Source organism: Enhydra lutris, unplaced genomic scaffold (assembly GCF_002288905.1).
Source record: "Enhydra lutris kenyoni isolate GAN:26980312 unplaced genomic scaffold, ASM228890v2 scaffoldscaffold50, whole genome shotgun sequence".
Classification (NCBI taxonomy): domain Eukaryota; kingdom Metazoa; phylum Chordata; class Mammalia; order Carnivora; family Mustelidae; genus Enhydra; species Enhydra lutris.
In genome coordinates, this window is record NW_019154134.1 from 15,516,240 (window position 1) to 15,543,334 (window position 27,095).

The following is a 27,095-nucleotide window of genomic DNA, read 5'->3' on the forward strand; positions in this document are numbered from 1 at the left end:
GTAACTCATCTGCAATTACATGTGATGAAATTTAACTTGTAAATAAAAAGATTAGAAAGAAATAGGCAAATAGTCCTCTCACATAACTTTATTAGAAAAATGACTATGTAGAATTTCTCTAGAAGATAATGGGCTACTGTGAATCAAAGTTTTTTATTTGCTTTTCCTAGATCAAAAAATCCTACTTCATGCAGAACAAATATAAGTAACCAATATACTTAAAATACTATAACCATAAAATAAAGGTAAATTATACTATGGGTAATGGAGATAACTTGACTATTTACATTTATGCTACAAGTTTATTGCGTATTTTATTGACAAATACATTTTTAGTGAATGGAAATGCTTTGTTGTTTTAAATGAACATGCTGCTGAAAATAAATTCATTATATTTAAAAATAAAAACAGGATATTTTGTTATCCAAATTAGGTATTAGGTATAGTTGTGAAGATTTTTTTTCTGAAATTTCTAATAAATTCTATTAAATTCTGGTAAAATAAATAGATAACCAGTATACAAAGAATAGGAATACAAATATATTAAGAGATTTTTTTATATTAGTGAAAATCTTGAAACATGTTTAATATCTAAGGAGATAGCCCACTAAGTCAAATTCACGGTTTACAAAAAGAAGCACTAATAATATGATCCTATTACTTAAATACATGCACACACACATATACATGCACGCAGGCTAAAAAACAAAGACAGGAAAGGTCTAACACAAAAGGAGGTAAAATTTTCAGTCTCTTCTTTATATCATTCCATGTTGACCAAATTTTTTAAAACAGTGGACACATATTAATTTCATCATAAAATAAAAAAACAATGTAAATTTCCTGTTTTCAGTAGCTACTACCATCCTCAAACCTCCTTTGCATTCATAAGGTTCAAACCAAAGGCGCAAGCAGAAATATCTTGAGTGGCACCAGGAACATAATGCAGTTTTCCATTTTTGAAAGATCTTTTTAAAATTGTGCTGCTTTTACACTTGACTCTGAAGTTCGTGAGTAAAACTATAGTTTTCAAGAAAACATAATTTGTAGCTAATGTGCCTATGTACTACATTTAGAATATACCCACCAGGTTCTTTGTCTTGTCTAAAGTTTCAAGGAACTTGATAACTCCAACGTTCAAATATACTTCCCTAATTACACACAAATTTTCACAAGTATAAAATCATTCATCAAGTACATGAGTTGTTCTTATTTTTTGTAATCTTTCTCTACTAATCAGTTTTTCTAAGCATAAAGTATCCGAATAAAATGGAATAAAAAATAGAGTCGAAACGGGAATCCTTGTAACTAGAGGTCACTACTTAAAACTGACTACGGTCATAGGATGTAAGTGTAGTTCAAGGACACAGGACTGCCCCGCAGTACTTGCTGTCAGGGTTTCTTCTATGACATAAGCCTGGGCAGTTAATGCATGGGGAAAAAGTGGCTTTTTCAAGTCACAAAAAATGGCATATTGATAAAGGGACTCTAATCCATTCTGCCTTCTAAATCCTTCTGAATTATTTTAATGAAATTGCCACAGTTCTATATCTTTGAAAACTAATTCTCATATTCATTGAATACATTTGAGCAGCCCATAATGTAGGGATGAGGGTTATCTACCTTATATAAAAGGAATGAATCCATTTAGTATAGAAACTTAACTCCTAAAACTAAAATGATCAACGTAACAACCAAGGACACTTAGACAAATAATTTCTTTTTTTCTGAAGTTTTTAATTCCAGTTAGTTAACATACAGTATTATTTTAGTTTCAGGTGTACAATATAATGATTCAATAATTCCATACATTACTTGGTACTCACCGCAAGTGTCCTCTTTAATCCCCATCACCTGTTTCACCCATTCCCCCCCCACCTTCTACCCCTTTGGTAACCCTCAGTTTGTTCTCTATAGTGAAGTCTGTTTTTTGGTTTCTCTCTCTCTCTCTCTCTCTTTTTTTTTTTTTTACTCTTTGCTGTTTGCATGGTTTCTTAAATTCCACATATGAGTGAAATCATATGGTATCTGTCTTTCTCTGACTTGTTTCGCTTAGCATAATACCCTCTAGTTCCATCCATGCTGTTGCAAATGGCAAGATCTCATTCTTTTTTATGGTGAAATAGAGACATAATTTCTTTAATTATAACAATTTTGATGCTGCTTTAGGCAAGTTTTAGACTCTCTTTGAGGTACTCTCCTAACAAACACGTATGTGATGAAGTTGGTGCTGTTAAATAGGAATAATGAAGGATTAATACCACAAATAATACTGTGCAGATACACAATGCAGCCAATTCCAAGAAATTATATTTTAAAAATAGTAAGTAAAAAATGTTTACAATTAAATATAATCAAAGGGAAACAGTGAGAGAGAAAGAAAACAGAGCCCTATTTAAACAGAGCGCAAAAGTCAATTTGAGCCTCCTGGGAAGTAAAAAAAAAAAAAATTCTGATCTCTTTAGTATGAGGTGAACAGTGACAGGAGCTAAGGAATGAGCAAATCCAAGTGTTGTCTCAAGCACAAGCCTCTTGGGCATCTAGGACTTAAATAAAGTCAGCTTCAACCATGGGCATATCCAACCACTGCAGTGGGGTTCCCTAAGGAGGCCAGAAGCCCAGACAATCACAGCAACCAAAGGAGAGCAAAGGGGAATTCTCTGATGGGGGGCACAGAGACATGTCACTATCTCTTTACATCTTTGTCGTATAATTAGTATTGATCTGATAACCGCATTTTCTTTTTTCCAAGTATAGAAAGATGGAAGATAATACTGCCAACTTGCAATCTTCACTGCAATTCTCAGAACCTCTTCCAACAAGTTCTAGAAGCAGCCAACGTGGTAGTATCAGCAATGTCCCTGCCAGGCTGAAGTATACACTACATGCTTCGGCTTCTCCCCTGAGTTCCTCGTTCCCTACCGAAGCTTGAATACAGAACTAGAATAACAAAAGGAGTTCACGAGGCACCAAAATGTAATGAAAAAACACATGGGAGGTCACCCCAAGGCCCTAAAATCAGTAACCTTAAGATTTTTCAGACAGTTTAAGGGATGCGTGGGTGGCTCAGTCGGTAAGATGTCAGACTCTTGATTTCGGCTCAGGTCATGACCTCAGAGTTGTGAGATTGAGCCCCACATCAGGCTCTGCACTAGGTGTAGAGCCTACTTAAGATTTTCTCTTTCCCTCTCCTTCTACCCCTCACTGCTCCCTGCTTATACTGTCTCTCTACAAATCAATCACTCAATAAATAAAACTGTCTTTAAAAAAATTTTTTTTCAGGCAATGTTATGGTCCATGTTCCCTGAAAAGGCCAGAAACCAGAGACCATTATAAACAGTTCTTGAGAGCAGGGATATCAGAAAATTTGGCTTTTGGCATTGCTTTTGCACAATGACCCTGAAACTTCCCCTGTCTTAAAGAGTCCTGTCAATGGTCAAATTTTATGAAATCTGCTTCAAAATGATGATTCAATTCCTAATGAATCTACTTCTACATAGTTGCTTTGTAAACAGGAAAATTTTGTTTTTAACTTGTATTCCATGTCAGAAATCTAAAAATGCTCAGAGACTAAACAGGACTTAAAAAGCAACTAAGACATATCATTAAATATAAAAGAAGGTGAAAGGATGTGAACAGCTACTAATATGGAAACCTAAAGCACATTAAAAGTTATATTTTAGGTCCCAAATCATCTCTATGTGGACTATCTACCTTACACCTAGGAAGAAGTTAGTTACCTAAAGTCTAGCCCCTCAAATGTTAACAACCCAACATCATTATTGTAGTCATACTTAAATCAGATACTAATGAGAAAACAGTGACAGCTTACCTTACAGAAGGAGTTGGTGAACATTTCTGTCAAAGGCTGTGAAACTGCTAGATGGGTATCTTCTGGGCTGATTTTAAAAACTGTCTCCAAGCACTGAATTGCAACTTGAGATAAATTTGAATAGTGAAAAAAAAATTAGCAACCTAAAAAAAGAAACGACCTTTTTTTCTGGTAGAAATCTGCACTCTGTGCAATCTGTGGTAATTCAGTATTTATGATCACAGAACATAAGGAAAAACTAAATGGTTCAGCTACATAGAGATTTCTGTTTATAGACCAGCTGCTAAGGGAAGACAACTTGATTTCTTCTTCCTTACTTAAGGAAAAAAATGTTACCTAGAATATAATTTCTCAATATAGCCATTACATCATATTCTTATTGAAGCATGTCATTAACAACAACGGACTCCTCTCTGCCAATATCTGATTAACCACCTTGAATAAAACAAACAAAAAAGTCTTCTTTTTCAATGTGAGAAACAGAATTCTCAACCTGACCAAAAAGAGTAACAGAAACAAACTGGCTGGTATATTTACTTATGTGAAGATAGGTGGACTTTAAAAAAATTCACTCATGCCTGCAAATTTACCCCAAGCACCTACTATGTGCAAGGTGCTTTCCTAAGGTGCTTTCCTAATACAGCAGTTAATCAGAAGATAAAAATTGCTACCCATGTGATGAAGCTTACGATTAAGAGAAGAAGGCTGACAAACACAAAAATACACGGCATGTTAAACAGAGAAAGGTGTGTCGTCTGCATTTGGTGTATGACAAGATAACTGATATGGCCAGGGTACAGACAGGGTGGAGAGATACGGTGGGAGATTATGCTAGAAAGCAAGTCTGTTGTTGGATGACAAGGTACCTTACATAACGTTCTTAAAGAATGTGTACTTCACACTGTGGGCAAGTAGAGAGTCATTAAACAATTCAGTAACGGAGAATAATATAACTGGATTTGTGTTTAGAACTAAAAGTCTGGTAGGAATGCTAAGAATGGATTAGACATTAGAAATGATAAGACAAGGCTTATCCTCACAGAGACAGTCTAATGTGGGAGACAGTTAAATGCATGTAATACAGCATAACAAGTTCACTAATAGAAATATGTACCAGCTACATAACAGAGTAAAGGAAATGACCCCTCCGATCAGGGAGGGTTCCTACCTAAGTGATCTAAATAGACAAGCGGTCCAAACCAGGGCAATTACAGGGAAGAAAGATATCCTGTTGTCTCTACGAGTACTCACAGAGGGAAATGGTGGCGGCTTTTCATCTTGGGGATGCTCTCCTTTGAGAAGGAATTCTCTCCTGGCTCCCGAAATGAGAATGTAGCCCAAATGTTCAGTGTACTTCCAGACAGTGTGGAGGAGATCCACTTATATTTGCGGATGAGTTTTATTATTATCTGTACTCAATATACTTAAACTAAAAACAACACAAAAGCAATTCATTCACTTCTCTCACCCCACTCCTCACCTCTGAAACCACCAGTCTCTTCTTTGTGCTTGGTTTGTTTATGAGCTTCCATATATAAGAGAGATCATACAGTATTCATCATCCTTTGTCAGATTTATTACACATTCACTTATATTTGTATATGACTTTTTAAAAGATACATTGTGTATTAACTGTGGTCCTGAGAAAAATAGCTCTGTCATAAAAGAAATGAAAATACTACTTTCTCTATCCAGAGAACAACTGTCCTTAGAAAAGGGACTGAATAAGCAGCAAGTTACCAAGTACAAGAAGTCTGAGTGTCTTTGACATAGGACATAATCCACTGTTTACCCTTTCTCATTCTCTCAATTTCTATTCTTGCCAAGCACTTGTTCTAGAACTTCAGTCCATACCAGCACTAAAAACACTCAGCCTCAAGGAAACAGGCTCCCATTGCCAGGATGACAGTCAATGTAAACAATAACAATAATAATAATGGTAAATGCACGTGTGTATTTATGTGTATATATTTATTCTTGATCAGTATCTTTCCTCTCTGATCAGACTTGTCATTGCCTTTACTGTGCCACGTTGCTGGTACCTGTTTCTATTATTGAACTTCTCATGCTACATTTCGTACGTTTAAATGTCTGTCTCCCACATTAGACAGTCTCTATGGATAAGGACTGTATCTGACTCATCTCTGACACTAACATATCTGGCAAATAATAGGTGTTCAATAAATTTAATCTACATCTAAGTTTACATTGGAAGTAATAGTTTAATTACAGAGGAAATAACAACAATACAACCTATAGAGAAAAGCACTTCTCTTCTCCAAAACATTAATGCACAGACACGGGAAAGAGGGATAGTACACAACCAAGCCCTGAACCAAAACCCAGAGTATGTAACTTTACCGCTAAACACTGACAGGTGAAAAGTCCATGTGGTAACCTGAGGGATTTTTATGCCCTATCCTGTTGAGGCAATTCAGTCCAGCTCCTTTACCTCTGCTGTCACTAATCTTAAAACAAAGATCTGGTACATACTAGACACAATTAAATATCATTAAAGGAGATATCTGTTTTGTCTTAAACACAATTATTTGGTGTGTGTTTTTTCAAACCACTTTACTGAAGTATGGTTGACATGCAAAAAGCTGTTTATATATAATGTCTGTAACTCCATGAGTTTGGGGATAAGTATTCACCCATGAAACCATTACCACCGTCAAGGTCAGAGACATATTCATTGCCTCCCAAAGTTTCCTCTCACCATTGTTATTATCATGAATACGTATGTAGTAAAAACACTTAACCTAAGATCTACCTTCTTACCAAACTTTAAGTACGGAATACAGTTAGTGATAGGCACTGGGCAGACTAGTAAGTTCCCAGAACTTAAATATCTTGCATAACGGAAACTTTGTACCCTTTGACCATCTCCTATTTTCTCCTTTTCCAGCATCAGCAACTGTCACTCTACTCCCTAAGATTTTGACTCTGTTAGATTCCCTATATAAGTAAACAGAATTGTTTGATAGGTAAACCCCGTTGCCAAAGTGTTTAGCCTTGATGATGATTTGGTTGTAGAGATTGAGGCAAAGGCCCAACTGGAATGGGTTCAAAAAAGAATAGGAGAGGAATTAGAAAAGACAAGTATAGACAGCTCTTTCAAAGAGTTTTCCAGAAAAAGGAACACAAAAACAGTAGGCAGTAGTTGGGATGGGGGTGAGGGTATGACAAAAATTCAGGATTACCTCATTATCATTTTTCATCCAATCAAAAAAAAAAAAAAGAAAAAGAAAAAGAAAATCAAATAACCTAAGTGCAATAATTTATCTTTTACTTCAAGATTCATTTATGAAGCAAGGATTATTACATTCAGTCCTCCTTTCAGGAGGTCATAGTCAGGAATAAGTCATACAAATATAAACAAATACTGTATATAATTATTGTTCTACTTTAACAACAAACAATTGTGCATTTGGTACCGATGAGTTCTATTCAGCATTTGGTACTGATGAAAGTTCTATTTAACACTACCATATCCCATTTCAAAAGCTGCCATACGTTAGCTACCTGCCTTCCCTGATTCTGATTCTCTTGACGAATCTATCAGATCAAGAGGAGGCAGACAGCCTCATCTAACAGACTGAGAAGTTAAGATACAGACCAACTGAGTGATAGGCCCGGGATCACCTGGCTCAATTCATCAATTCAATTCAACAAATATTTATTGAGCACCTACTATGTGTCAGGCACTTTTCTATATGCTTCAGATATATCACATAGTGAATAAAACAGAAAAGAGCCCTGTCCTCTTGGGGCTGACATTTTGGGGCAGGGGTGGAGAGGTAGGCTATAAGCAATAAAAAGTAGAGCAGGGTAAAGAGATCTAAATGTGGAGAGCAAAGCAGGGAAGCAGGCTACAGACACAAGAGCACCCAGCATAGGCCTCATTCAGAAAAAAGATCCTACAAAGACTCAAAGACAATGAAGGTATTACCATTTTCTGAAGTAGTAACAATCTAAGCAGCAAAAAACAACTCTAGCAGAAGCTCTTAGGAAAGAGGAGATAGTGTACTCAGAGTTAGGAAGCTAATTTGGCTCAAGTCAAATGAGAAAGGCAAAGAGTCAGTGAACAACACATCACAGAAGGCCAAATTATATGAATTCTTTAAAACATGACTAAGGAGGGCGCCTGGGTGGCTCAGTGGGTTAAGGGGCTGCCTTCGGCTCAGGTCATGATCTCAGGGTCCTGGGATCGAGTCCCGTATCGGGCTTTCTGCTTAGCAGGGAGCCTGCTTCCCCCCACTCTCTCTGCCTGCCTGTCTGCCTACTTGTGATCTCTCTCTCTCTGTCAAATAAATAAATAAAATCTTTAAAAAAAATAAAACATGACTAGGGAACATGAGGAGTCACTGCAAGATTTTGAGTAGAGAAATGACAGAATCTGACATACTCTGTTTTACTTTTAAAAAATTTTTTAAAGATTTTATTTGTAAGTAATCTCTCCACCCAACATGAGGCTTGAACTTACAACCCCAAAATCAAGAGTCGCATGCGCTACTGACTGAGCCACCCAGGCGCCCCTGACACACTCTGTCTTAAAAGATCACTGGTGGCTGTGTTGGGAATATTCAACAAAGCTGCAAGAACAGAAGCAGACACACCAGTTAGAGGCCACTACGTTAAAACAGATGAAAAACACTTAATTCTACCCAGGGTGACATCAGTGGAGGTGGGAGGAAATGGTAAGACTCTAGATATATTTTGAAGGTACAGCCAACAGGATTTACTAAATGATTAAATGCAGAATCTGAGAGAAAGAGAAGAGTCCAGAATGCTGCCCAAGTTTTGGGCCTAAGCAACTGAAAAGAGAGAGTTGCCATCAACTGAGATAGGGAACAGATTTTGGGTGGGAGGATCAGGAGTTCAGTCTTGGAAATGTTCAGTTTGAGATGCCTATTAGACATAGAAGTAGAGATATCTAGTAGGCAGTTGGATATAAAAATCTGCAGTTCAGAAGGAAAGTCTTGGTTGAATGTCAAGAAATGGAACGATATCATCAAAAAACTGAGGATAGATAGTGAAGAGAAGTTCAAGCATTGGACCCTGGACACTTCAGGTCAGGGAAAAGAAGAGAAACTAGTAAAGGAGACAGACGGAGCAAACAATGAGAGAAGAAGAAAACTAAGAGAGTGTGAGGAGGTAGCCTGAAAGCCAACCGAATCAAGTGTATGGCAGTGGCCGGGGGGTGTGGGCAAGATGAGGGAGATCATCAGCTTTATCAATGGCAGCTAGTAAGGCGGATGGAGACTAAGAACAGACCACTGAACTAAAGAATCCAGAAATCACTGATGACCTTGATGAGAACAGTATGGCAGAAAGACTGAGGCTAAGGCCTAACTGGAATGGGTTTAAAAAAGAATAGGAGAGGGGGGTGCCTGGGTGACTCAGTGGGTTAAACCTCTGCCTTCAGCTCAGGTCATGATCTCTGGGTCCTGGGATCGAGCCCCGCATCGGGCTCTCTGCTCAGCAGGGAGCCTGCTTCTCCTCTCTCTGTGCCTGCCTCTCTGCCTACTTGTGATATCTCTCTCTGTTAAATAAATAAATAAAATCTTTTTTTAAAAGATTTTATTTATTTATTTGACAGAGAGATCACAAGTAGGCAGAGAGGCAGGCAGAGAGAGAGGTGGAGGCAGGCTCCCTGCTGAGCAGAGAGCCCGATGCGGGGCTCGATCCCAGGACCCAGAGATCATGACCTGAGCTGAAGGCAGAGGATTAACCCACTGAGCCACCCAGGCGCCCCAATAAATAAAATCTTTAAAAAAAAAAAAGAATAGGAGAGGAATTTTAAAAAGGCAAGTATCTACAATTCTTTCAAAGTTTTCCAGCAAAAGGGGAAGACAATCAGAGTAGGCAGTAGTTCGGAAGTAGTGGGATAATACGGCAAGGGTAATTAGCTGTTATTTTTGCTTTTTTAAGAAGGGAGAAATAATGAAAAGTATATTCTGATATAAATGATCCAGAACAGAGGGAAGTTTGCTGATGTAAGACAAGAGGGGTAGAATAACTCGAGCGATAACTCGGAGGAGGTGAGACAGGATAGAATCAGATCCCATGTGTCAATAGAGAGGTTTCATTTAGAAAAGACAGTGGATAGTTCATCTACAGTGTCTTAGTCTGTTTGGGTTGCTCTAACAGAATACCATAGACTAGGTGGCTTATAAACAACAGAAATTTATTTCTCATCGTTCTGGAGGCTAGCAAATTCAGTGTCTAGTGAAGACCTGCTTTCTGGTTCCCAGACTGTGTGTCTCTTCACTGTGTCCTCACATGGTAGAAGGAGCAAAGGAGCTCTCTGGGGTCTCTTAGAAGAGCACTAACCCTGATCATGAAGACCCCACCTCCTAATACCATCACAATGGGTTAGGTATCAACATACGAATTTCAAGAAAACACAAATATTTAGTTCATGGCATACTATTACCATATCTGGGCAGGCAGGCAGAGTGTGTGAGGGTATAGATGCTGGTGTGCGGATAGATGGGGCAGGGGGAGTCTGTGGAAGTTGTCTTCTTATTACTTGAACTTTCTTGGTGGAGTAGGAAGCAAGGTCAGCAACTAAAAGTGTGCATAGGGAAGGTCATTTGAGGGTTTGAGAAGACAGGAGAAAAAGTGTTAAAGTAGTGGTCTAGGAGAACAAAAGTGTGCATGAACTTGGAAGAGACAGCAGGATTGCCAGGCAGCATTAAACGTCCACTTGAGGCTCATGATCATGAATTTAAAGAGGAACCAATCGGCAAAGGTGTATGGTTTGCTCCATCTATACACAGTCACATGGATATGAACACAGAGCTGGTGGAGAGCTGAATTTTAAAAAGGTCAGGTTTTGCAAGAAAGGGAGAGATATATACAAGGGCATGAACATAATGATGAACCATGGAAGAGGGTGTGAAGGGTAAGGGATCAATAGACTGGAGATACTCTTGGGTTAAAGAATTATTGGGGTAGGGATTCTAGAGGGAGTGAGCCGCAAAGACAGGCAGTGCTGGTCAGGATGTGAAATGTTTACAATAGAGATGATGGAGAGAATGCAGTTTCAAAAATGAGAAGGTCCAGGGAACAGTTCCTCACCCTTGGCACTACTGGCAGTTTGGACTTTGTTCTTGGAGGCCATACTGTGCATTATAGGACGTTTAGCAGTATCCATGGCCTCTACCCACTAGATGCTAGTAGTACCAGCCACTCAGTGGTGAGAGTCAAGAATATCCCCAAACAAAACCACCTTGAGTTCAGAACCACTAATCTAGGGTATGGCCATGCTGCTCAGTGGTTGAGATCACTGGAGGACAAGCAGGTCAAGGAACAGAGTGCTGAGAGAACTGAAAGAAACACCTATGAGGTCATTGCAATTGCCAAAAATTCAGACAGATTAGTACTAGAGAGAGTGACAGGGAGCAGGAGCACATGAAACAGATGTCAGTAGATGACAACAATTAGGAGTGGGTGACATTTTCTGATGCAAAAGCTCAAAGCTGATAAGACTGTAAAAACTTACCACTATGGTAAGGCTGGTACAAGAACTGAGGCTCCTCTTCTAGGGCTTTTTTAAATGTCTAGAAGGTGGGCAGACTTCACATGATTTCATACTCAATTAAATTAGACTCACAGAGTCAAAAATAGGGGTCGGTCAAAAACAATTGGCACCATGTCTGGCTGCCATATATAACAAACAGCTGAAGGCACATATTTTTGGCTGAAGGCCATCCTAAAAATAGGACATAACATCTTGATTTAAAAAAAAAAAAACCTCAATTTTCTTTCTGGTCCTTAGAAATATGTATTATACGGCCTTTGATTAGAAAAAAAATCTTCTATTAAATGATTGTATTTATCTGTTTGCTACTGGACAACCATAACCAATGTTTTCTTTAGATAACCAGTCACCTTTACCTTCACATAGTTTAACCACTAAGGAGGACAAAAAGATCTTAATATGAAATGAACCAACTGCAATGTTCTCCAACTGTGTGTCACCTGCTCCTCTCACTGCCACCTGGAAAGACAGTGTCTTACCAGATTGCAAGCAGATTTAGAGCAAATGCCCAATTTTCATCCCCACCTCTTAAAAGCAATGGAAGTGCTTACCAAAAGCACTTCACAATGGAAGTGCTTACTGAAATTAATAAAGGTATCCCCTTTATAGGAGAAATAATTTCAAGATGGCAAAATCAAATTGTATGATATCTATTAAATTCTCCCAAACGTACTGTCTCATTGCAATAATTAAGTCTTTAGGCCACAAGGAAGCTATACTGACTGAACCTCCACAACCCTATCTGCAGAATTCTACCTTTTTTTACGGTTATACTGAATTTAAATTTTATAATGCACAAATGTGAAGCAGAAAAGATGGTGTTCAGGGAAACATGTGATGCTATCATCCAAGTCCTGTTCAACTTCACAGATTACCAAGTCTAATATTTAAAGCTCACACAAACAACAGTGAAATCCTCTCATTTTCAAATCCCCAAATAGAAAGTTGTCAGAGCTTAATTGTGATGCAATTATTACACTTTAATATATTGCTTTTATGACGACTAAGGTATTTTCTGGTATTGATTCTAAACGAGATGCTTTCCTATTAGGAAGAGACAAGATCTTCAGAGTAAAAACCAGGATTTAAATCTCAACTTGGCCACATTTCACTGTTATGTCACTTAATCTATCTGGTTTCATTTCATTTTCTGTTAAGTGAGGATAATATTAACTTAACAGTTACCGTAGAGAAAAAAGTCCCTACAGTATGAACAACAGAGTTCTGACACATAACAGTTGTTCAATAAATGAACAATTGTCCTCATATTGTGCTGTTAATTAAAACAAGCCTCAGATAATGGAAACACAATCTCTCTTCTTGAAAGATCGATAAAATATTTTAATTTTGTTATAATAGCTCATAAAGTCAGGCTTACAGTTATTTTAGTCTTTGTTTACAATCATAACACAAATTAACATGAAGAGCAGGTGCCTACCTTCCAAACTTTCTTGTTCATCTGAAGTATAAGCATCCATCTGACTTTGTTCCCGTAAGAAACGAATAACAGCATAAACTAAGTGCTTGATAGATGACATTTTAAAAGCTTAAACACTTTTCCTTGATAAGAAAAAGGAAAACAGTGATCTAAGTTATGTTAAAGAATTGGTCAGGAAGGTTATAAATAACAAGGTTATAAATTACACAGAAAGTAAAAAGCAAAAACAAAACTTTTATTACCTTCATTCTTGTTTTTAAAGACTCAGGAGAACACAAAGTATTGTTATGGTAAGGTATTACATATTTTCACTTATACCCAGTAATATTAAATTATGTTAAAACCTGCAAAAGTAAAATCGTCCTCAAAACATGTAGAACACAAGCTCAGACACTCACTGAATATCTCACTGTATCTTAACAGCATGTATAATACAGATACAGATCAGGACAGAATAGATACAGATATAGAAATCCCCAAAAGGCCTCAGTACTAAGTTCAGGGAGATTTCATAGTGCTGACTCAGAAGCTCGTCTAAAATGACCATCCTCCTCTATTTCATTCGATTTTTAAAAAATGTATGTATAATTTACCCTGCATCAACTTTTGTAGGCTTAGACTGTTATTTGAGGAGGAAATACATTAATGAAAGGGCGTTCAACCACTGAATGTCATTCTTAATAAAAATGGTATTTCTTTTTTAAACAAGACATGTCGGAAAATCATTGCCTAAGTCGATGGATACTACACACCGACCAACGCTATCTGCGGTAGCTCTGCTCTCGTGGACAAGCTGGAAGCTCCCGGTCATGTTCATTCACATGGAATACTATCGCATCCAAACAGTGGCGCAGGGCCAGCCGGCCTTAATGGCTTATTTCCACTAAATCGCATCATCCATCTGTTCCCCAGGTTCCCTAATCCAAAGCCAGGGTGTGGTACCCGCCGCCAGGATGTTTATTATTTCTGGGCTTATTTTAAAGGCAAGCCCAGTCTTTAGGCCATGGGGTTGCAAGTGTTAAATAGGGTCCAGGGCAGAAGGTGGGGAAAAAAAAAAAAAAAGAAAAAAGAAAAAAAAAAAGAAAATTAAGAAAGAGGGGAAACGAAGATATTCAACCTCCTCCAGGCTTCTCCCCCTTCTTCTCCCCAGAGAACATCGACCTCCTTCTCCCTCCCTTCAGTACCCGGGCCTCGCTTTGGCCCAGACGGGGTTTGCTGCGGGTGCGCGGTGCAGGCCCCAGCTGGGGCGGTGGGAGACGCACCCATCCCAGACAGAAGCCCCTTACCAGGCGAGAGGACGCGACACAGCGGCAGCGGGCCTGGGGGCGTCCGTAAGCCGGTACGCCCGCCCCCTGGTCCTCCGGCTTCAACCTGGCTCCGGATGGCAGCACTGCCCACGGTCGCCCAAACTTCCCCGGCTCCCAAGCCGCCGCCGCCCCTCAGCCCACCCGGCAGCGCGCTGGGCTCCCCGCCACTGGGTCTCGCCAGAACCGCCCCCCAGGTGGCGCAAGGCGCGCGGGGCGGGGCGCAAGTCGGGGGGGCGGGGCCGAACTGGGCGCCGGCGTGGGGCTGCCGCACGTGGGAGGGCGCGGACAGGGCCGGTCGCCGCTGCAGCTGTTCCCTCCTCCTGTAGGCCGACTCTCGGCTCCCCGACCCGAAACCGGAGGACAACGCGCCCGCAGCCGCCTCTCGGCCGTCCCATGATCGCCCAGTGCCTTTCAGCTGTGCGAGGCCTCCACAGGTACCTCCCGTGCGCGGGTTAACCTTGACTGTGGGCCGGGCGTGGTCCGGTCTGTGCCGGGTGCCCGTGGTCAGCCTTTCCCGAGCGCACCCCTCCGACGCCCCTGAGACTTTCATCCCCGTGGCCCGCATGCTCTACCCTGAGGGACACCTGGCGCGGGCACTGGGGGCCACCTTTCCTTCCTCCGCTCCCTCGGGAGGACATTCATTCCCTTTGTTTGGGAGTGTCTCAGCTGCAGTCCGCGAGACTGGTCGCAGGCCTGGCCCAAAATGAATGCAGAAAGATTGTTCGGATAAGAAAAGCATTTGACTTCTGTCCCGCATCCAGAACTGCAGACCTCTTATTAAAGGTGCCGGCAGCTGTAGACTCAGGAATAGCGATTCTAATTTGCCCCTCGCGCATATCATTAGCATACAAATCGTTTAACAAACACGCACGTGAAACCGTTATGGTTTTGCTGCTTATCTCCGTCCATGCTCTCTAATTTCCTTTTTATTTACCTCTTCCCCATAAAACATTAGGCCTCTTGCTGGGGCAAATTGACTTGGCCCAAAATGGAGGAAATTTTTGCTAGGACACGGTTTGGGGCAGCCTCAGCTGCTGTTTTGGATTGCTTCCTAGCTCCCAAGCCACACCCCTCTGCCACAGACCAGTAGCAAGATGGTGAGAGAATTAAATTCTTTGCACGGATGCACTAGATGGAGTGGTTTTCGGAAACAATGCCTCTACCACCCCCATCCCCAAATCCAGCCTGGAACTGTAAATCCTAATGACGATCCAACAGAAAAAAAAAGGAAATATGTGTTTCTTGCTAGATACTTATAGAACTACTTTGGAAAATGTTCAACATTTGAGCTTTTTGACAGTTTTCTATTGTATATGACCACTTATCTGTGTGGAGCTTTGTGTTGCTCAGTCCCTGTAATTATGGTGCATCCAAGGGACAGTATATAAAGAGTTAATGTGATGATTTTTACCATATTTCACACTGTCCTTTTAGTCTGCAGACTGCAATTGATACAGCTTCAAATGCATCTGTTTGTTGGGACAAATGAAGATACTCACATAATGCAGGTGTGAGAAGAGAATAAATTTTGTACAAGACAGCGCTTCTCAGACTTTTTAGTCTCAGGACCCCTTTACCTTGCAAAAATTACTCAGGACCTAAGAGCTTCTGTTTATGTTGGTTATAACTCTCCATATTTACCATATTAGAAATGAAAATTGAGGGATTTTTAAAGTATTAGTTTATGTAAAAAAAATGTAATAAACTCATTACCGGCACAAATAACATTTTTAATGAAAAGTAACTTTTCCAAAACTCCTCCAAAAAAAATCAGTGAGAAAGTGGAATTGCGGTTTGGTTTCTTTTTTTTCCTTCAGTTTTTGTGGGGTTTTTTTATGGTTGTGAAATATACATAACACAAAATTTGCCATTTTAATTATTTTTAAGTGCACAATTCAGTGACATTAAGAACATTCATATAGTTGTACAACCATTACCATTACCATTAACCATCTCCAGTTCTTACTTATTATCCCAAACCGTAACTCCTCCTTACGTTCTTTCCCATCCCTGGTGATCACTACTCTTTCTGTCTTTATGATTTGGACTGTATTAGGTACCTCATACAAGTGGAATCATGCAATATTTATTTTTTTGTGACTGGCTTATTTGAGTTAGCATGTTTTTAAGGTTCATCCCTGTTGTAACTTAGGTCAGAATTTTCTTCCTTTTTAAGGCTGAATAATATTCCATTGTTATCAATATACCACATTTTGTTTGTTTATTCACCTGTCCATGGTCATTTGGGTTGTTTCCATCTTTTGGCTGTTTTAAATAATACTGCTATGATCACAGATGTGCACAAATCTGTTTTTGAATCTCTCCTTTCAGTTCTTTGGCGGGTATACTTAGAATTAGTGGATCCGTATGGTAATTCTGTATTAAATTTTTTGAGAAACCACTATGTTTCCCATAGCACTTGTACCATTTTACATTCATGTCAGCGGTGAACAAGAGTCCCATCTTCTCTATATCATCTTCAACATTTGATTTCTGTTTTTGTTTTTTATAAAAACTATCCTAGGAGTGGTATTGTTTCACACTTGTGCAAAACAAATGTGTAACTTAACAGAAAATAGCTGGATTCTTACATCTCCTTCTGCATTTGATTACTTTTTTGTTTTGGTTGAAGGAGATAAAGAAAATCCCACCTCTCACTTATATGTAGTTGGAGAAATGGGAGTATTTAACAGTTTTTTTAAAGTGATCATGGATTTTAAAAAAAGTGATCATTGATATGCCCTGATATTTATATCATACCAAAGTTTGACAAGTTGTTGTTTAAAGATGAGTTGCATTGCAGAATATGAAATGATCAATGTACTTTTCGTATTCTGTTACATTAAAATCCATGTGTCTGTCTTGGGTTTTAAATGGATCTTTTAGGGACACCTGGGTGGCTCAGTTGGTTAAGCGGCTGCCTTCGGCTCAGGTCATGATCCCAGAGTCCTGGGATCGAGTCCCACATCGGGCTCCTTGCTCGGCAGGGAGCCCACTTCTCTCTCTGCCTCTGCCTGCCACTCTATCTGCCTGTGCTCACTCTCGCTCTCTCTCTCTCTGACAAATAAATAAATAAAATCTTTAAAATAAATAAATAAATAAAAATAAATGGATCTTTTAAATGGATTTTAAATGGATCTTTTACACATACATGATTTTCTAATATCAAATATGGGTTACTTGGAAAATAGCAGTACACTGTGTTATGCAGATTTTCCTGATGTTGACACATTACATTATACAATATCATATCGCATTCCTTTATATCATCTACCCCACCATAAATGGCTTGAAGTATTAGGAAGCTGGCCAGCTCGCAGTGGCAGATACAGTTTTCAAAATTGTAATTTTCACTTGAAGGCTGAAATTTTATCATTGGTAACAAATACTATCAGTTCCTCGAAGTGACAGTCTGACTTTGTTATAATTTTGCGAGCACTTCTGCTGGATACTTCAGTCTGATCAATCATAGTTTTTGTCTGTCACTCGTCTTTTCAAGTACAAATAATGTTCCATGGGAAAAGCAACTATTTCAGCTCACAATTTAATCACTTGCACAGTGCTTTTGGTTTGAGCAACCAAATCTTCTGGACGGCCCTTGTGCTCAAGTATACAGCAGAAGTGCTTTATACATACTTTGCCACACATATCATTCAGTGATTGAGATTTAATAAAATTATTTTACTATTTAATGAAAGTGAAATTGACATTTTTAGCATGAGTCAGTGGCAGTAGAAGAATATGATAACTGCTTAGATTGGTGCCACTGCCTTGACATCTTCAAAGGAGCCAACAATTACATCTACCATTGCTTCTTACCATCAGTACAAATTTTGATCAAGTGAAAAAAGTAAAGAATATCATACCATTATCATGATGTAGAACTTGAAATGCTTTCAAGGACCCCTCCCCATATTCCCACCTGTAAGGACTGCAGAACACACTGTGAGAACCACTGATACGTGTTACTCAGATTCTTTGTATATGCATGGAAGAAAATAAATATAAGCCATGAAATTATTATCTTATTAGAAGCTGGTAGCCAACCAAATATATCAACTATTTTTTTCATTAACATATAATGAATTATTAGCCCCCGGAATACAGTCTGTGAATCGTCAGGCTTACACACTTCACAGCACTCACTATAGCACATATCCTCCCCATTTTTAAATTTTATTTTTAATTTTTTTATTAACATATAAAGCATTATTTGCCCCAGGGGTACAGGTCTGTGAATCGTCAGACTTAAACACTTCACAGCACTCACCATAGCACATACCCTCCCCAGTGTCCATAACCCAACCACCCTCTCTGTATCCCTCTACATCCGGCAACCCTCAGTTTGTTTAGTGAGATTAAGAGTCTCTTATGGTTTGTCTCCCAATCCCATCTTGTTTCATTTTTTCCTTCCCTACCCCCCAAACCCCCACTTTGCCTCTCAAATTCCTCCTATCAGGGAGATCATATGATAATTGTCTGTCTCTGATTGACTTACTTCACTCAGCATAATACCCTCTAGTTCCATCCACGTCATTGCAAATGGCAAGATTTGATTTCTTTTGATGGCTGCATAATATTCCATTATACATATACATACACACACACATACATACATACCACATCTTCTTTATCCATTCATCTGCTGATGGAGAGTCTAGGTTCTTTACATAGTTTGGCTATTATAGACATTGCTGCTATAAACATTTGGGTGCATGTGCCCCTTTGGATCACTACATTTGTATCTTTAGGGTAAATACCCAGTAGTGTGATTGCTGGGTCATAGGGTAGCCCTATTTTCAAGTTTCTGAGGAACCTCCATGCTGTTTTCTAGAGTGGCTGCACCAGTCTGCATTCCTACCAGCAGTGTAGGAGGGTTCCCCTTTCTTTGCATCCTCACCAGCATCTGTCATTTCCTGACTTGTTAATTTTAGCCATTCTGACTGGTGTGAGGTGGTATCTCATTGTGGTTTTGATTTGTATTTCCCTGATCCCGAGTGATGTAGAGCACTTTTTCATGTGTCTGCTGGCCATCTAGATGTCTTCTTTGCAGAAATGTCTGTTCATGTCCTCTGCCCATTTCTTGATTAGATTATTTGTTGTTTGGTTTTGAGTATGATAAGTTCTTTTATATTTTGGATATTAGCCCTTTATCTGATATACCATTTGCGAATATCTTCTCCCATTTTGTCAGTTGTCTTTTGGTTTTGTTGACTGTGTCCTTTGCTGTGCAAAAGCTTTTGATCTTGATGAAGTCCCAATAGTTCATTTTTGTTCTTACTTCCCTTGCCGTTAGCGATGTTTCTAGGAAAAGTTGCTGAGGCTGAGGTTGAGAGGTTGCTGCCTGTGATCTCAAGGATTTTGGTGGATTCCTTTCTCACATTGAGGTCTTTCATCCATTTTGAGTCTATATTTGTGTGTGGTGTAAGGAAATGGTCCAGTTTCATTTTTCTGCAAGTGGTTGTCCAAATTTTCCCAGCACCATTTGTTGAAGAGACTGTCTTTTTTCCATTGGACATTCTTTCCTGCTTTGTCAAAGATTAGTTGACCATAGAGTTGAGGGCCTATTTCTGGGCTCTCTATTCTGTTCCACTAATCTATATGTCTGTTTTTGGCCAGTACCATACTTTCTTGATGATGATAGCTTTGTAATAGAGCTTGAAGTCTGGAATTGTGATGCCACCAACTTTGGCTTTTTTTTTTTCAACATTCCTCTGGCTATTCAAGGTCTTTTCTGGTTCCAAATAATTTTAGGATTATTTGTTCCATTTCTTTGAAAAAAAAAAAAAAAAAAGGATGGTATTTTGATAGGGATTGCATTAAACGTGTAGATTGCTTCAGGTAGCATAGACATTTTCACAGTATTTGTTCTTCCAATCCATGAGCATGGAACATTTTTCCATTTCTTTGTGTCTTCCTCAATTTCTTTCATGAGTACTTTATAGTTTTCTGAGTACAGATTCTTTGCCTCTTTGGTTAGGTTTATTCCTAGGTATGTTAAGGTTTTGGGTGCAATTGTAAATGGGATCAACTCCTTAATTTCTCTTTTTTCTGTCTTCTTGTTGGTGTATAGAAATGCAACTGATGTCTGTGCATTGATTTTATATCCTGATACTTTACTGAATTCCTGTACAAATTCTAGCAGATTTGGAGTGGAGTCTTTTGGGTTTTCCACATAAAGTATCATATCATCTGCAAAGAGTGATACTTTAACTTCTTCTTTGCTGATTTGGCTGCCTTTAATTTCTTTTTGTTGTCTCATTGCTGAGGCTAGGACTTCTAGTACTATGTTGAATAACAGTGGTGGTAATGGACATCCCTGCCATATTCCTGACCTAAACAGAAAAGCTCTACGTTTTTCTCCATTGAGAATGATATTCGCTATGGGTTTTTCATGGATGGCTTTGATGATTTTGAGGTATGTACTCTCTATCCCTACACTTTGAAGAGTTTTGATCAAGAAAGGATGCTGTACTTTGTCAAATGCTTTTTCAGCATCTATTGAGAGTATCATATGGTTCTTGTTCTTTCTCTTATTAATGTATTATATCACATTGGTTGATTTGTGAATGTTGCACCAACCTTGCATCCCAGGAATAAATCCCACTTGGTTGTGGTGAATAATCCTTTTAATGTACTGTTGGATTCTATTGGCTAGTATTTTAGTGAGAATTTTTCCTATCTGTGTTCATCAAGGATATTGGTCTGTAATTCTCTTTTTTGATGGCATCTTTGTCTGGTTTGGGGATCAAGGTAATGCTAGCCTCATAAAATGAGTTTGGAAGTTTTCCTTCCATTTCTATTTTTTGGAACAGTTTCAGGAGAATAGGTATTAATTCTTCTCTAAATGTTTGGTAAAATTCCCCTGGGAAGCCATCTGGCCCTGGGCTCTTGTTTATTGGGAGATTTTTGATGACTGCTTCAATGTCCTTTCTGGTTATGGGTCTGTTCAGGTTTTCTATTTCTTCCTGATTCAGTTGTGGTAGTTTATATGTCTCTAGGAATGCATCCATTTCTTCCAGATTGTCAAATTTGCTACATATACTTGATCATAATATGTTCTTATGCTTGTTTTTATTCCTTTGGTGTTGGTTGTGATCTCCCCTCTTTCATTCATGATTTTATTTATTTGGGTCCATTCTCTTTTATTTTTGATAAGTCTGGCCATGGGTTTATCAATCTTATTAACTCTTTCAAAGAACCAGCTCCTAGTTTCGTAGATTTGCTCTACTGTTTTTTTGGATACAATTTCATTGATTTCTGCTCAGATCTTTATTATTTCTCTTCTGCTGGATTCAGACTTTTTTTTGCTGTTCTTTCTCCAGCTCCTTTAGGTGTAGGGTTAGGTTGTGTATTTGAGACCTTTCTTGTTTCTTGAGAAAGGCTTGTATCGCTATATGTTTTCCTCTCAGGATTGACTTTGCTGTGTCCCACAGATTTTGAACAGTTGTGGTTTTGCTATCATTTGTTTCCATGAATTTTTTCAATTCTTCTTTAATTTCCTGGTTGACCCATTCATTCTTTAGTAGGATGCTCTTTAGCATCCTATTTGTGATTGAGTTCTAGCTTCAGAGCATTGTGGTATCAAAATATGCACGGAATGATACCAGTCTTTTGGTACTAGGTGAGACCTGATTTGTGACCCAGGATGTGATCTATTCTGGAGAATGTTCCATGTGCATTAGAGAAGAATATGTATTCTGTATTTTGGGGATGTAATGTTCTAAATATATCTGTGATGTCCATCTGGTCCAGTGTGTCATTTAAGGCCTTTATTTCCTTGTGGATCTTTTGCTTGGATGATCTATCCATATCAGTGAGGGGGGTGTTAAAATCCCCTACTATTATTGTATTATTGTTGATGTGTTTCTTTGATTTTGTTATTAATTGGTTTATATAGTTGGCTACTCCCATGTTAGGGGCATAGATATTTACAATTGTTAGATCTTTTTGTTGGAAATACCCTTTGAGTATGATATAGTGTCCTTCCTTATCTGTTATTATACTCTTTTTCTTTAAGTCTAATTTATCTGATATAAGGATTGCCACCCCAGCTTTCTTTTGTATTCCATTAGCATGGTAAATTGTCTTCCACCCCCTCACTTTAAATCTGGAGGTGTCTTCGGGTCTAAAATGAGTTTCTTGCAGACAGCATATTGATGGGTTTTGCTTTTTTATCCATTCTGATTCCCTTTGTCTTTTGATTGGGGCATTTAGCCCATTTACATTCAGGGTACCTATTGAAAGATATGAATTTAGTGCTATTGTATTGCCTGTAAGGTGACTGTTACTGTATATTGTCTCTGTTCCTTCATGGTCTACTACTTTTAGGCTCTCTCTTTGCTTAGAGGACCCCTTTCAATATTTCCTGTAGGAGTGGTTTGGTGTTTACAAATTCTTTTAGTTTTGTTTTTCCTGGAAGCTTTTTATCTCTCCTTCTATTTTCAATGATGGCCTGGGTGGATTTAGTATTCTTGGCTGCATGTTTTTCTTGTTTAGTGCTCTGAATATATCATGCCAGTTCTTTCTGGCCTGCCAGGTCTCTGTGGACAAGTCTGCTGCCAATCTAATATTTTTATCATTGTATGTTACAGACTTCTTTTCCTGAGCTGCTTTAAGGGTTTTGTCTTTGTCGCTGAGACTTGTAAGTTTTACTATTATTTGACAGGGTGTGGATTTTTATTGCTTTTGATGGGGGTTCTCTGTGCCTCCTGGATTTTGATGTTGTTCCCTTTGCCATATTAAGGAAATTCTCTAGAATAATTTGCTCCGGTATACCTTCTGCCTCCCTTTCTCTTTCTTCGTCTTCAGGAATCCCAATTATTCTCATATTGTTTCGTCTTATGATATCACTTATCTCTCAGATTCTCCCCTTGTGGTCCAGTAGTTGTTTGTCTCTCTTTTGCTCAGCTTCTTTATTCTCCATCATTTGGTCTTCTCTATCACTAATTCTCTCTTCTGCTTCATTTATCCTAGCAGTAAGAGCCTCCATTTTTGATTGCACCTCATTAATAGCTTTTTTGATTTCAGCTTGGTTAGATTTTAGTTCTTTTATTTCTCCAGAAAGGGCTTTTATTTCTCCAGACAGTGTTTCTCTAATATCTTCCATGCCATTTTTCAGCCCAGCTAGCACCTTGAGAATCGTGATTCTGAACTCTAGATCTGACACATTACCAATGTCCATATTGATTAGGTCACTAGACTTTGGTACTGCTTCTTGTTCTTTTTTTTTGTGGTGAGTTTTTCCACCTTGTCATTTTTTCCACCTTGTCATGTGAGAATAAAATACTAAAAGGGTGGCAAGGATTCCAGAAAAATGTATGCTAACCAAATCAGAAGAGACCCGAAATTGGGGGGGCGGGGAGAAAGGGGAAAATTAAAAAAAAAAATTTTTTAATTAAAAAAAAAAATATATATATATATATGTATGTATTAGGCTAGTGAGTAGAACAGAGCCATCCACTTGATTTTGGGTGTATTTTGGTCTGTTAGAAGAAACTACCTCCCAAAATTTTAAGGAAAGAAAAACTTATATATATATACCCAAAAATAAGGGTAAACATGATGAAGGGATGGAATATGACTGTAAAGATGAAAATTTTAAAAAAAAATTCTAAAAAAGGAATTGATACAATAAATTGGTTAGAAAAAGAAAGAAAAAGAAGAGAGAATTTTCTCAGTCTGGAGACTAGCACAAAGCCCTGTGCTAGATTTAGGGCATATTTTGATCTATTAGAAGAAATTGTATCCCAAAATTTTTTAGAAGAAAAAAACCTATATGTATCAAAAAATAAAGTTAGATACAATGAAGAATAAAATATTACTATAATAATGAAGGTTAAAAAGATTGTTTTAGAAAGGTATTATTAAGATAAACTAGTTAAAAAAACATTAAAAGAGGAAAGAGGAAAAGTTAAAAAATTATAATAAGAAAAAAATAAAATTAAAAGAATTTAATTAACCTTGCAAGACTAAAGAATCATGGGAGAAAGCCATGAATTCCATGCTTTGTTTTCCCCTCTGGAATTCTGCTGTTCTCCTTGATCAGTGAGCTTGGTCTTGGCTGGATGTTCCTGCTGATCTTCTGGGGGCGGGACCTGTTGCTGTGATTCTCAAATGTCTTTGCCTGAGGCTGAATTTTGCTGCCCTTGCCAGGGGCGGAGCTAAGTAATCTGCTCAGATTTGCTCTTGGGAGCTTTTGTTCCCTGAATGCTTTTGGTAGAGCTGTGGAGGACGGGAATGGAGTCCCGAAAATGGCAGCCTCCCAGTCTCTAGCCCAGAGGAGCCAAGAGCTTAGGGCCCCACTCCTCAGTGCGCCCTCAGAGAAAAGCGGTCAATCACTCCCATCTCCCTGGACTCCGACCATGCTCCAAGCTCACTCAGCCTCTGACCAACGTTTCTGTTTCTGGAACACAGCCCCGTTTGGAATCTCCAAACCCAGCAGATTCCTGCCGCTCTGCTCTTCAGCGGAGGAAGGTGGGTCTTCCTGGATCTGCCACTTGGGAGGTCCCTGCTCAAAGAGCAGTGTCCTGACTGGGCCACAGAGCAGTTTAAGGTATCCCCGAGCTGAGAGCTCACTCCCTGGCTCCGTCTCTGTAGCCGGCTTCCCCGCTCCAATACCTGGGGGCTCTGCTACACTCAGACACCCCTGATGCTTCTCGGACCCTGCGGGAACCGAGACCAAACTGTCCCTATGAGGGTTCCACCCCCCACTTAGCCTCTGGAACGATGTCCCTCAGTGGAGAAGACTTCTAAAAGTTCGAATTTTGTGCTCCACTGCTCCACTGCTCCACTGCTCACTGGGAGCTGGCCCCTCACCCCATGGTCTATCTTCCTATTGCTTCGGATTCACTTCTCCACGTGTTCTACCTTTCAGAAAGTGGTCAATTTTCTGTTTCTAAAATTGCTGCTCTTCTTCTCTTCAATCTCCTGTTGGGTTTGTAGATGTTCAGAATGGTTTGATAACTAGCTGAATTCCTGTGACCTGATGTCATCTCAATCTGCTACTCCTCCACCATCTCGCCTCTATTTGTTCTATATCAATTATTTTATTACTTAACAGCATAATATTAATCAACATATATAACAGTAGTAGTCATTAACTTACAGCACTTGCGAGTGCCTTAAACACAGAATCTTTGTTTCAAACTGTGTCCTCCCAAAAATATTCAGTACTAGACAACATGGAAGGCATTGGGTGTTCTCTTGATATATTTTTTTCTGTTTCTTCCTACACTTGGGAGTTCATTTTAGCGTTTTAAGAGTAACTAGGTTTTTATTTACTGACTTAATGATTTCTTTTGTGTTTTTCTGTTGACAGAGCTGCTATATCCCCTTTCCAAAGCCAATTTGACAGTTAAGATGATTGATGGGATTCTAGGCCAATTTCTAGGGAATAAGGGGCAGAGAATCTGAAAACTGGTTGTAGTTGCTGTACAGATAATCTTATGACCTTAAGTAAATCACTCAATATCTTGGATCTCTCTCAAGTTCCTTATTTTGTAAAATGAAAAGAACTGGACTAAATGATACTTAAGTTTTCTTTCAACTTTTGTTGCCATAGCATTAAACCAGGTGAATTTCCCCTACTTTCTCAGCCAGATTGCACAGAATATGAGTCAAGCAAAACCTGATATATACTGTAGAGTGAGGGATGGATGGATTGTCAAAAAAAAAAAAGAGAAAGATGACTCAGCAGTATTTAGTCCAAATTATTTATATATATCTATATATATAGACAGAGAGATGGATATAGGTTTATCCTAGTTTCCTCATTCAGTTAAAAAAAAAAACCTGTGTTGTTTTTTTTTTGAAGATTTTATTTATTTATTTGACAGAGATCACAAGTAGGCAGAGAGGTCGGCCGGGGGGTGGGAGGGGAAGCAGTCTTCCTGCACAGCAGAGAGCCGGATGCGGGGCTCGATCCCAGGACCCTGAGACCACGACCTGAGCCGAAGGCAGAGGATTAACCCACTAAGCCACCCAGGCGCCCCCAAAAACCTGGTTTTAAAAATTATGACAGCAATGCATGTTCATTGTAGGAAACTTAGAAAATACTTAAAAACAAAAGAAACACAATCCACCCATCGAGGAGAACCAACTGTTAACAGCTCCCAAAATCTTTTCTACATATAGACACTTTTTTTTTTTACAAATATGGGATTATACCATATTTTTATAAGTTTTATGTACTGTAAAATCCTTCCATAATATAAACAGTTACAATGTAGTCCATTTGAAAATGTATGATAATTAATCCCTACTTTTGGACATAACTATTTCCACTTCCTGCTATGAGTAATAGTGTTTAGATAAACATTCTTGCTCTTAAGTCTTTTGCCAAATCCTTTAATTATTTCATTAGTTTAAGTTCTTACCAATGGAATTTGTACATCAAAGGGCATGTACATTTTCCAGGCCTTTGACACTTACTACCCTAGTTTTCTCTGAAACCTTCCACTGAAATTACATTCTTATCAGTGGAATATATAAATGCTAGTTTCCTACACCATTACCTTACCAACTCTGGACATCTTAATATTTTTTAACTGTATCAATTTGTTAAGTGGAAAGTTTTCTTATTATAATTTGCATTTACTTCCATGTTTTTGAGAGTTTATTTGCTGAGCTTAATTATTTAATGAAAATTCAGGATTTATTACCTAAAGACCAAAAAACTTGTTTGTTTCTGATGTGGGAATTTATTCACATGGGAAGTCTTAGAAAGTCAGACAAGTTAAACTATAGTTATTCATAAATTTAACAATATTCATGTATCTTAACTGGAACTAAATAAAATTTCAGCTGCCCCCCCCCAAAATCTAGTAGATTGAAATCCCTGAATTTTAGGACAATGTTGCTAGAAAAAAAATACCATTGAAGGAAAGGTTTTAAGTTTTAAATAACAAAGGCCGGACTGAGATTGTTTGTAAAAATGAGTTTTTAAAGTTGTAAAGGAAGATTTTTGTT

At 38.6% G+C, this 27,095-nt stretch overlaps 2 protein-coding genes across 2 annotated transcripts in view; one reads left to right on the plus strand and one right to left on the minus strand.

Annotated features, from left to right (window-relative positions):
* LOC111156865 (small glutamine rich tetratricopeptide repeat containing beta) overlaps positions 1–14,174 on the minus strand; it is a 43,872-nt gene extending 29,698 nt beyond the window's left edge. Inside the window, exons 1-3 of the mRNA XM_022517970.1 lie at positions 14,106–14,174; positions 12,820–12,941; positions 3,833–3,936 (exon numbers count right to left, since the gene is read on the minus strand). Coding sequence (XP_022373678.1) covers positions 3,833–3,936; positions 12,820–12,919 — 204 coding nt within the window. The 5' untranslated portion in view covers positions 12,920–12,941; positions 14,106–14,174. The remainder of the gene's footprint in view (positions 1–3,832; positions 3,937–12,819; positions 12,942–14,105) is intronic.
* Positions 14,175–14,400: 226 nt separating this feature from the next.
* The window catches only part of LOC111156932 (neurolysin), a 93,181-nt gene continuing 80,486 nt past the window's right edge, over positions 14,401–27,095 (plus strand). Inside the window, exon 1 of the mRNA XM_022518086.1 lies at positions 14,401–14,560. Coding sequence (XP_022373794.1) covers positions 14,520–14,560 — 41 coding nt within the window. The 5' untranslated portion in view covers positions 14,401–14,519. The remainder of the gene's footprint in view (positions 14,561–27,095) is intronic.